General features: G+C 43.1%; 1 protein-coding gene across 1 annotated transcript; it reads left to right on the plus strand.

Moving 5' to 3' along the window:
* Window positions 1-4,829: 4,829 nt before the first annotated feature.
* LOC136459411 (uncharacterized) lies at window positions 4,830-6,479 on the plus strand. Its single transcript, XM_066459273.1, has 4 exons — window positions 4,830-5,828; window positions 6,007-6,048; window positions 6,143-6,208; window positions 6,298-6,479. Exons 1-4 carry the CDS (start codon window positions 5,660-5,662, stop codon window positions 6,372-6,374), a joined length of 354 nt encoding a protein of 117 aa, XP_066315370.1. The 5' UTR covers window positions 4,830-5,659; the 3' UTR covers window positions 6,375-6,479.
* Window positions 6,480-11,592: the final 5,113 nt, after the last annotated feature.

Raw genomic sequence — 11,592 nt, forward strand, 5'->3', positions numbered from 1 at the left:
GGGAGCCTCCGGCACTGGGTCTGCCCTTTTTATTCAGTGTACGGGTTGAAACATATTCAGAAGAATTCAATGTACAGATGCATATAAAGCATTAAAACTGAATATTCAGTATGCTGCATGCTCTCTACATACAAACCATTTTGTATATCCAAAGGCCCAAAGTTATACTAGTGTGTGGCTGAGTGAGAATGTTTCATGCATTGCACAGCCGCTCTGGAAGCATTGAATCTTGGTAGCTAAAAAAATCACAATTTGTATTGACTATGGTATTATAGGATAACACAGAATATGCACATTTACAGTCAACCAAGACAGTATATAACATGCATAAATACTATTCTGATCGACCCAACTAAATGCATCCACCCCCACCCCCACCCTCTGGTTGCTTGACATATACAGTGATAACCTGACCGGTTAGGCTCTAGTAGTAACATCTGCAGAGCTTAGAGAGCTCAAAATGCTCAAAGTGCTATGAAATTACAAACTTTTATAAGATGCTGAACCATCGAGCCCTCTCGTGACGCATATATTTGGTTGCAATACGGACCAATTGCACCAATTTTATGGTCGGTGTTCCAGCATGTCAAACATGGCTATCTAGGCACTAAATTTTTCGTAGTCCCACCCTCTCGGGCCAATTTTCTCATTTTTGCCATTTTTCGTGAGCTATAGCTCACCGGTTTCCGGTGCTTTTAGCATCCTGAAATGGTCAAGCGCACCGTTAAGCCGGCTAGGATGTACCTTGGTCGACACAAAGTTTCTACTCCCATACAAGTTCTTTCGGTTTTTTACGCCATTTTTAGGCTGTGATTCCAAGGCTTTTGGTTGTTCAAGCACGTCAAACATGGCTATCTAGGCACTTAGCACGTGTAGTTTTTTTTTTCTCAGGTTGATTTTTCGAAGTCTCGCACTCTCGGCCTCATTGATTTTTTTTTTCTCATGGGTTTCAGATGATTTTCATCCTCTTGAAATGGTCAAGCGCCAGACATTTTAAAGGCACCGTTAAGGCAACTAGATGTACCTCGACCGAGACAACTTTTTTCTAGCCAGTCTTTGCTCTCAAGCAACGAATTCTTTGGGTTCTTTACGCCGTTTTGGAATGTGATTCCAGCCACACATGTAGTTTTTTCTCGCGTCGATTATCTCAGTTTGATTTTTTGAAGTCCCTTTCTCCCGGGCCGAATTTCTTGTTTTCGCCATTATTCGCGAGCTATAGCTCACGAGTTTCAGGCATTTTTTGGCATCCTGAAATGGTCAAGCGCACGACAATTTAAAGGCACTGTTAAGGCAACCAGGATGTATCTCGGTGAAAGCCCTATGTTTGGTTTTGGATAATTGAGACAACCAAGTGGACTAACCCTTTGCTCTAAGTGTTGTCATGAGAAAGGTTGGTCCACATCCAAGGAGGAGCATGAATGGCACCCAAAGTGATGGAGATCAACAAAATTTGAAGCACACAAGTAGGGGGGGCAAGCTTATGAACTTGATTGTTGCAGTTTGATATATGCATATTATATGCTTGCTTGCATTTGACACAAGTTTCAAATTGATATTCAAGCTTGTGTGTTGCTTGCTAGTTATAGAACTTGATTGATGAAATGATAACTAGCATGCATAGGTGGTAGCTAGATGTAATTTTTCAAGTGATACTAGAACCTTGCCTTCAATGTTGATCTCACGGGTTTCTAGTATTTGTTGTATCTAGCTATCCATGGTGCTAAGGGGTGATTCAAATGTGCAACTATGATTGGTATCACACTTCAAAGGTTAATCCTATACTCCTTAGCATCATTTGGTAGTAGTAACTCTCCCAAACTTTCATATCCAACATATGTGCAAGCTTTAATCCAAACACACTAGCACATATGTAGGGGGAGCTAATACTACCAAATCGGATTTGTGGAACTTGTCCAATTCTTTTCATATGGTCAAAATGCTTGGGCAAGCAACTCAAATCCAATCCAAGTTAATGACTTGCACTTGTGTATGTTATTAGCTTGGAATTCAAATTTAATTCCTATCTTTGTAACGGTTGTCATCAATTACCAAAAAGGGGATATTGAAAGCCCTATGTTGGTTTTGGATAATTGAGACATCCAAGTGGAACTAACCCTTTGCTCTAAGTGTTTTCATGAGAAAGGTTGGTCCACATCCAAGGAGGAGCATGAATAGCACTCAAAGTGATGGAGATGGCCACAAGTGATGATCAAGTGTTCCAAACTTGAAAAAGATGAGATGAAAAGCAAAAACCCTATGGGCTCAAGGCAAAGGTATAAATAGGGATTTTGTTTTGCCGGTCAAAGACGCAATAGAGTGCATGATCAAATTTAGGATAGATGGACGTACTATTAAGAGAGGGAGCTTAATTAGACAACTCGGTCATCTAGTGCATTGCATTTAGGCCTAGTGACACATTCGGAGAGCAAGCGAAAACCTTTATGAAAAACACTTTGGAAATGCTAACTTTGCTCTAACATGTTTATGAAAACATTTGAGAGTTAGCTCGTTTGAAAGGGGACGCTTGGGTGCTCTCGGTGTAGCAATTTTGCTTGCACCGGACGTGTCCGATGGCACACCGGTCGGGTGGCACCGGATACGACCGCCTGCTTTTCACTTTGCGCTAGCTTTAGTAGGAGCACCATGGTATCCGGTGTGCACCGGCTATGGCACACCGGATACGGCACACTGAGAGCATGTAATTCGGTCACGCGGGGCTTCAACGCACCTACATGTTCGGTGTGGCACGCCACACCGGAGTCGAGCTCCAGAGAGGTTGTAATCGATGTGTTTAGCTCTAACACGCACCGAACATGTCCTGGTGGCATATCTAGTCACCCAATGGTCAAAAATTGAATGTTAATATAGCTATTAGGGTTGCACCGGTGAAAGCCCTAGTTTGGTTTTGGATAATTGATGAAACCTTTGCACTAACCTTTGTCATGAGCTATGATATGAGCTAGGTTGGTGCAGTCCAAGTATGAAGCATGGTGGCACTCAAGAGAAGGTGATGATTACATGAAATGATGAGATGGCCACATGTGATGATGATCAAGTGCTCAACTTAGAAAAGAAGAAAGAGAAAAATAAAACCAAGGCGATCAAGGCAAAGGTATAAGATAGGTTTTGTTTTTGGTGATCAAGACACTATAGAGAGTGTGATCACATTTATGATCGTTAGCCGTACTATAAAGAGGGAAAATCTTTGGCTAAACGGTTATCGAGTGCCACTAGGTGACATTGTTCTTGCATATGCATTTAGGAACCTAGTGTGCTAACTTTGACCCTTGTAAAATGCTTTGAAAAATGCTTAACACACGTGCACACAAGTTCTATACTTTGTGGTTAGCAAGTTGGAAGCAAAGGTGAAGTGGTTGTGGACTTAGAAAAAGGAAAAGAAGAGATAGATCCACGACCGGCCGCTGGCCGCGGGGTGACCGGACTCACCCCGGCACGTCCGGTCGATTATTGCGGGCGGCGCTGCTCTAGTCGAGAGAAGCAAGAAGCGATCGAACGCTGGCCTTCGTTACACCGGCGCGTCCAGTCACATTTTGCAAGCGGGCGCGTTGCAAGATCGGACGCGCAGGGCCTTGAGTCAGGTGTGTGCTGACGTACCATGACGTCGGCTTCGTGGGCGCACGCAGAGAAGAGGAGCAAGGACCGGACGCTGGGGCGCGTCAGGTCACTCTTGACCTGACATGTTCGATCACGAATTTCACGCTCTGGGAGTGTCGGGGTTATATCCCCGGGGTGTCTCAAGGCATCAATTAGTTAGCAGGCCACGTGGCCTGCAATACGCTAGCTGGCGAAGGCCCAAACGTCCGAGGCCCAGTCGAGCCAAGCAAGCCAGGCCGGACGCTAGGGCCAGGGTCGGCCACGACCTCTTCCTCCTGCCTTAGCCACACGGCGCACTGAAAGCGCAAGACCTTGCCCCCGCCGTGACCCCTGAATGGGACGGGGAGAGGTCGAGCCCCACTAAGTACACCTACTCTGGCGAGGGCAAGCACGCCTCACTGACCCCAGCGAGGACCGAGGGGACAACAGTAACCTCGGTTCCGGTCAGATGCCAGCCCTGTGCCACAAAGGTCGGACAAGACAACACCGCCCTGAGGCGGTGACGATGATACGGCCCGACAAGACGCATGTACGATCTCAACCACTACGGGACAGGATCCATGATGGGGGCCTTGACTTAAAGGCCACCCAGACTGACGAAAGCCACGACCCCAACGATCAGGATCGTGGTGACCAGGCGATCGATGACTTGAGGGCGGCTACCAACTCATGTACCAGCGGCCTAGGAAACCAGGAGACAAGGACAAAGACCACGGCGGAGATCACATCGCACAGAACATCTGGCGAACTACCACCATGCCTACAGTGCCGCCACAGCCGGCACAGTAGGCACCACGCCACACCCTGCTGCGACGTGGCCACAAGACGATGACGACAGCCACGCCCGAACGTGCTCCACAAGATGGCGTAGCTTGCAAGCCAAGTTAGCTAGGACCCCCCTCAGGCTCACGACCCTTCGGTCGAGAGAACCTCCTACTTTGTATGCGCCCTGGCCCTGAACTCTATATAAGGGCAGCCAGGGCACCCTTTCCAGACATTCTGAGTCCCCTACTCATTCACTCATTTTCCATTGTAGTAGGGCATCCTGAAGCTTCCCTTTGGGCAGCCCAACGCCTAGCTTAGGTTCTCCTACCTCTTCCACCATTCTTGCAACCCCCAGTGTAAGAACTTTAGAGTATTCAAGCGAGGAACACAGCACTTGATCATCTCTGAGACTGGATGTAGGGCCCTGGCCTGAACCAGTATAAATCTTCATGTCTTTTGGATGCTACCATCACCTTCCTAGAGCAGCGCGGCAATCGTATAAGTTTACTAGTCTGGTTTATGAAACACCGACAGTTGGCACGCCAGGTAGGGGACAGTCGCACACTTTCGATTGTTGAAGGAAGCGATGGCTCCTCGCACCGCCGGTGGACTCGCTCACGGAATGGCCAACGGCGGCCACATCCACCACAAAAACTACGAGCCCATCGGCGCCAAAGGGCCAGCACCCGCATCCGCCTACAGCCGCGGCTCAGACCTCCACCCTGAAAATATGTATCCCGCGGCCCACGGCGGGCACACTCTTGGAACTCCCCTCAGCGGCTGCATCCCAGAGTTCACAGCTTCATATGACTTATCACACCTGTTAGTAGATTGATCCAGAACTTCAACTGATTCCTGATTCCCACCAGCTTCCTTGGAGAACCCCCTTGTCTGGAAATCTTCATTAAAACTCTGAACTTGGACCAACTCAGTAGAACTCAGATCAAAGATCCATTCATTGGGAAAATTCATCTACTCCTCTTTATCTAGATCATCCTCTATATCCTCTGCAGCCAATTCCATCTCATCTACCTCTGACCCCTCCAATTCCATGGCTTGAAGAAGGTCCACACAGCTTGCTTCTCATTAGCTCAATTGTAATTGTGCCATTGTTGATAATTTCCGGAAACATCAAATGCTTTCCAATAAGATATCTCTTACAAGCTCGGATGACTTTTTTGGTTAGGAAACTCTTTCCCAAGGTCTTCAGCTGCTAGATCAGTTTCATGGACATTTAAATCGCCATAATGCCAGTGTTCAGGCTTCATCTCAGGATTTAATGGAGGCTAGTCCACTTTGCTACCAGAATGTTAGATATAAATTAAAGGACAGCATTCATACTTTGTCCACTAAAGCTGCTGGCTTCTTGAAGATCTCTATTATCAATTTGTACCATCGCCATATGCCTGATAGGGATGATTGGGACTCCCACAAGCGCAAAAACATTGGTATGTTAGCTGAGTTCACTTTCTCTCTACATCTTGTGGCACCCCAACGTACTTATCCTTGTCTTCTCTAATTGTAGATACGTCTAATAAATCATCCTGAAAAGGCCGTATTCCCATTTTACTAATTTTTTCCAATCATGTTTGTACTGTTTACTGGAACATTATTGACTCAACCCAGGTCAATTTTCTTCGAATCCAACTGGCAAACCAAACCCAAAAGGTTATAATTCGTCCGACTTTTTTTAATTTCATGTTAAGACAATTCTCATCGGCCATTAAATTCTACTTTCTCATATGTACCTATATTTATTCAGATAAGCACCTAGCCAAAAAAGTCCTAATTCGTAGTGCTCGATCAGCCTCCAGAACATTTATCTCAGGTGTTTTTTTTTAACTTTTGAATTTCAGTAAGTACTAAGCTTTGTAACGTGTACTGATATCAATGCAACTTACTGCATTTTATCTGTAGATCAAGATGGACAGCTAGAAACTTCCAGATCTAATATACACCCAGCTTTGTTCCAGAAGAATGATTTTTGCTTATAGCTTCTGAAATCTCGTAATGAAGCATAGAAGTCTCATATTGGTGTCTAGTATGAAGAGCACTAGAAATTTTGTTGAACCTCAGCTCAGTGTAATGAGGTTTGCCACATCTATGAGGATGTACTATTTGTTTGTGGCCGCTAGTCTTCATGAAGGCCACACTCTTGTATAATTACGTGGTAAACAATGTAGTTTTATGATTTCAGGGAACATTTGTCTACTATGTATGGGAAACAATTATGTGTCCTGTGTATATGTTGTGTGGAGAATGTTTTCTATCGTCATTGTTTATGTGCTCTCTGCTTTTGTGTTATGAGCTTGTGTGCAATTATTATTCCCTGTGTTGGTTATGTCCCTTCCATTTGTTCTAAAAAGATCTTGCCATTAAGGGGGTGTTTGGGACTGCTCCACAAACTCTGCTCTACAAACTCTACCGTGGAGCAGCTCCACAAAAAACTGGAGTTTGTGGAGTATCTCTTTAGGTGCTCTCACAACTCCACCCTTTTTCCTCGAGCAGAGTGCGTGGAGCTGAAACCGTTTGGCTAAAAAACGTGGAGCGGAGCTGAAAAACGTGAAGCGGAGCAGTCCCAAACACCCCCTAAATATAACTCACTGCATATGTACACATATAACTCACTTCCATTTGTGCAATTATCGCAGGACCTTCCTTCCCTGAACTAATCAAGATTGTACACATATAAATCTACATTGATATATAGAAAATTTTTGCTTTTTACACTACTGGTGATCTGGTCAGGAAGATCGATTCTGTAGATTGGGAAAGGTTTTACACTACTGGTGATCTGGTCAGCAAGATCGATTCTGGTGTAAAAGCAGGAATTGAGGTTATGGCACCTCACTGTGAATTTGCTAGTTGCATCCTTGCCGGTAGTCGTAGAGCTTGAATTGTGGTAGCGAACTCACTGTTACCAGCGCTCAGTTTGCACATTTTTTTCTAAGTTGATTAAGAAACACAAAATGGTACCTTGAATTTGTATTTTTTGAGCTGGTTGCATGTTCCAGAATTCTAATTCCCAAACTGTTCCCATGCACAGACACTGCACATAAAACACTGGTTTTATTTCTTCCAAATCAAACTATGAATTCTTCAGGTAGGGAACATGCTGAAAGGTTGACTCGTGAATTTGTGACTTCCAACAAACCTGAGAAAAAATATACTGGCGATCTGAACATCACCTCAACCTGGTGGCTATTTGTGGTACTCTACAATTCAAGTTCAAAAACCACATGCATCAATATCTGAGCATTCTCACCTTCCAATTGTGCTTCATCAAGTTACATTACCTCCAATGGTTGCCCTCGTGCTGATCTGAGCAAGCAGCTCGACAAGTAACAAGAAGTGATCAGAATAAATGTATCAGTAGATGTTCTCTATAACAAAAATGGCTTCTATCAGTAGAGGTATGGTCAGAACCTTTGAAACGAGAGATATAAGTGGTCATCTTACCGTCAGCAGTAAAAAGACACATGATAGAAGCATTTTACTAACGATTAGGTCCAGGGCACACATAGGTGTCCAGTTAAGCAGCAGATTTGTCAAGCTATTCTATTAATTCCTGCTATTACATTACAATGCATTCTGCTAGTTGACATTGATTTAGCACCATCTTCATGTAGGTGTAGCATTACAATACCGATACATTGAAACACAGGTTCATAGTTCTCCTTGAGTGCTGATACATAGATCCATACAATACTGATACATTGGAAATCAGGTTCACAGTACACTGCAAATTAACATAGATATAGCTCTAAAATATAAATCTAATGAAGCTGGAATGCATATACCTCAGCTTTGCCTCTTTTTTTGAGCAAAAAATACAGCAGGGGAGGCCCCCACCGTGAGATTTTATTAAAAAGCAAAAGCTATGCATATACCTCAGCTTTGCCTCTTTTTTTTGAGCGAAAAATACAGCAGGGGAGGCCCCCATTGTGAGATTTTATTAAAAAGCAAAAGCCAGAAACTGTACAGAGGAGAAAGAACAGCAAAAACAAAAACCACCCAAGAGGCTGAGGGAGCCACTGGTCAGCTAAGAACTAAGAAAAGGAGTCTATATAAAGGAGGAAAACATAGCGCTGAGCTTGAAGTCTAGCCTCATCCAAAAAGGAGCATTTCCAGGAGAAGAAAGAGGGTCGTCCTCTCGCTGCTTCCATATGTGCCATGCAGCAATGATGAAGATCTTCATAAAGAAGGGATAATTATTGTCCTCCAACTTGTGCTTTTTCCTTTTAAGAAGGTTCCTTGTGTTTAGCCTATCCATAATCACCAGGAGAAGACTTAAGTTTGTTACTGCATTTTGAGTCCCAGATCCATAGAAAAGGAGCAGGGGCTAAATATTTCTGTAGGGGAAATTGTAGAATTTAGAAGATGTATAGCTGTTGCTTTCCTAAATATAGTGCCAAGAGTCTTTTGTATCTTGTTGAACCTGTATAGATTGAATGTAATATTGTATTCTTTGATATTCTTGATAAGCTTGTTCGGACAGAGGAAGGTGGAATTGTGACTGCTTGACAAGGGATGCAGATTAGAAAGATCTCTCGAAGGAGATGAGAGCTAGAGTTATGTTTTCTTATGGGGTTAAGATTTTGTTTTGAAAACAAAGCCTACCATGTCGCCCACTCAGTTAGAAACATAATGGGTTTTTTGAATTTTTGATTTATTTTTGAAATTTTTGATAGAAATTTTTTATTTATTTTTGATCTAGCATTATATAAACATGCCATCATAAAATAGTTTAAAAGTTACTAATATTTTTATATATTACATAGCTATACACAGAATGTTAAGGTCAAGGCCAGGGTCTATGCGAGCCACGCCGCCTGTGGCATCTCTTGTTCCTCCTCATCCGCCGTCGCGCCTTCCTTTTTTCACTGCCAGAGACAAGAAGGAGAGGACCCATCCTTTTTCCCACAATTTTATATCTAGTTGCTTAGGGTTTAGTTTAAATAAATCTTTGGCAAAATTAGATGATTTTCGGTCAGGATCATGATTTCGCCGTTGCAGATGTCGATTTCATCGGCAGGTGGCCAATCGGTGGCCTTTATCGCAATGTGATTTCCACGACGAGATCGCCATTGCAGTCATCGATCTCATACCAATATTCTTTCATTCAGATGGGTTTTGTACTGTTCTGAAGCGTTGGATCTTGCGGCATGTCCAATGTTTTGGGGTTGGTCGTTGGATTCGGCATAAGGACCACACTTTGGCTTCGGCGTTCGAGGAAAGCCATTGGAGAAGTCTAAGATGACTTCTCCAATAATACTATCTTTTAGCACGTAGCTTTTAATATGGATAGGCTCACATGACACTTTTACGTAACTTTAAAGTGTGTGCAAGAGTTTAGCTCTTAATCAAGAGTGGTTTTTTCCCTCTTTTCTATTAAAATATGAAAAAATGATCTGGGCTAACTTAAAAGTCAAATTGTTGGAGCTAGCTGAGGCACACGAGCAAGAGCGATGCATGCCCATGATAGCGCGGGCAGATGGCATATCCGAGTCACAGAGTGCCAAGTAGAAAATGACTGGAAGTTTTCAATGTGACCTCAACGAAGGGCGATATCATATCATCTTTTCATTCATTGGCTACTGTCGTTACCCAGATTTGACAATAATATCTACTATCTCTACTGTAAGGCCAGTCTCAGTGGGGATTTCATTTTCAACGCACCCATATTTTAAAAACAGTGCAAAAGAGTTTCATCCCTATCTTTTCATCATCTCTCTTAATCAATACGAGTTTCATCACCATCTTTTCATCATCTCTCTTCATCAATACGGTGACATGTCAGCTATTTAATGTCCATGAAACTCCATGAAACTTCCATCGACTATTCTATGTCCCAGGTTTGTGTCCCCCATAGAGATGGGTCTTTGTGTACCCAGTTTGTACACCTAGCAAACTAGCAACGGATGGGTCTTTCTTTGTGTACCCCAATTTATGCACCTAGCAAACTAACAACATTGAAATCAATGGCTCACGCAATCTTCGCTATAGGCTTCACCACGATCCAACAAACAGAGGCTCTTGGAGGCTTCAACGCTCTCCGAGCACACGTGTGTGCACCCATCCACCATCCGGTTCTCTCTAATCATTTTTTTATCTTATTAATGCGCGTGCTCCGGCATCTATTGTCTCTTTGTTTACGTTGTTTACAGTGGAATTTGTGAGTTTTAAATTGCTGATTGAAATGGGGATTAGATTTGTGCAATGGGGCAGAGAATCCTTGCTTTCTCAAGGCTTCTTGCTATCGTGCAACCCTTGTCTTGCTTTCTCAAGGCTTCTTGCTATCGTGCAACCCTTGTAAAATTTTCTCAGGTTTGGCAAGAAACATAGATTCCTTTTTTGTTAATGTGTTTTGCTTGAGTCATTGGCAAAGGGAGAAGTTTTCCTTGCTGAGGCCCTTTTCAGTGAGTTTATTCTCATTTCTTCTTTTAACTAACTATTGAAGTCTAATAACGTAAAATATGCGTGAGTCATAAGACACAAGCTGGCTTGACCACTGCTTATGAAGGGAAAATGTGTCAAGCATCAACACATTTTTCAATAGTTTATTCTCAGGTTGATGCTTGTTTACACATTTGATGCAGTATTGTTAGATAATGATTATGTTTGTTATATCTGTGTCTCTTGGTAAGTATTGATGGCTTCTTACTTATGAGTAACCATTCTTTTAAGCAATCATCAATGCATAATTCATATTTTGTAAAGATAATTTGTGTAGAAAATGAGCTTATCTGTCCTATGTGAGCTTGCCCTATTATCTTACTACTTTACCTCACTATGGCTGAAGTTTGACATTTCTTTTGATTGGCAACAGGTGAAGGAAGCTTGACATTTGTGTGATAGGCAACAAGTGAAGAAGAAAGCTTGACATTTCTGTGATTGACAGCAGGTAAAGGAGGAAGCTTACATTTGGATAGTACTGATAGTACTTGCAGCTGGTTGGGTTCCGTGTGGTGAACCTGCCCACCCGGGTTCAAGTCCTCCACTTGACACGGGTGCTCGTATTTTCCTAGATTTCCTTCGGAGGTGCTCCTAAGGGTAGAGTTTGTGTACGTGTGTTCATAGGTTGAGTGTGCGTGTGTGTTATGAGCATCTACGTTGTACTGTGTAATTCTAAAAAAAAGATAGTACTAGTAAGATTTGGACAGCAGGCGTTCTGATAGTACTGAAGATTTTCGACAAAAAGCAATGCGACAA

The sequence above is a fragment of the Miscanthus floridulus genome, chromosome 6, assembly GCF_019320115.1.
Source record: "Miscanthus floridulus cultivar M001 chromosome 6, ASM1932011v1, whole genome shotgun sequence".
NCBI lineage: Eukaryota > Viridiplantae > Streptophyta > Magnoliopsida > Poales > Poaceae > Miscanthus > Miscanthus floridulus.

What these genes read in the sequence shown, in the direction of transcription:
- LOC136459411 (XM_066459273.1), top strand. Translation starts at nt 5,660, where the DNA reads ATGGAGGCTAGTCCACTTTGCTACCAGAATGTTAGATATAAATTAAAG. An exon ending in CCACAAGCGCAAAAACATTG is followed by an intron (nt 5,829 to 6,006) that starts GTATGTTAGCTG and finishes GACTCAACCCAG; the next exon opens with GTCAATTTTCTTCGAATCCA. An exon ending in TGGCAAACCAAACCCAAAAG is followed by an intron (nt 6,049 to 6,142) that starts GTTATAATTCGT and finishes ATATTTATTCAG; the next exon opens with ATAAGCACCTAGCCAAAAAA.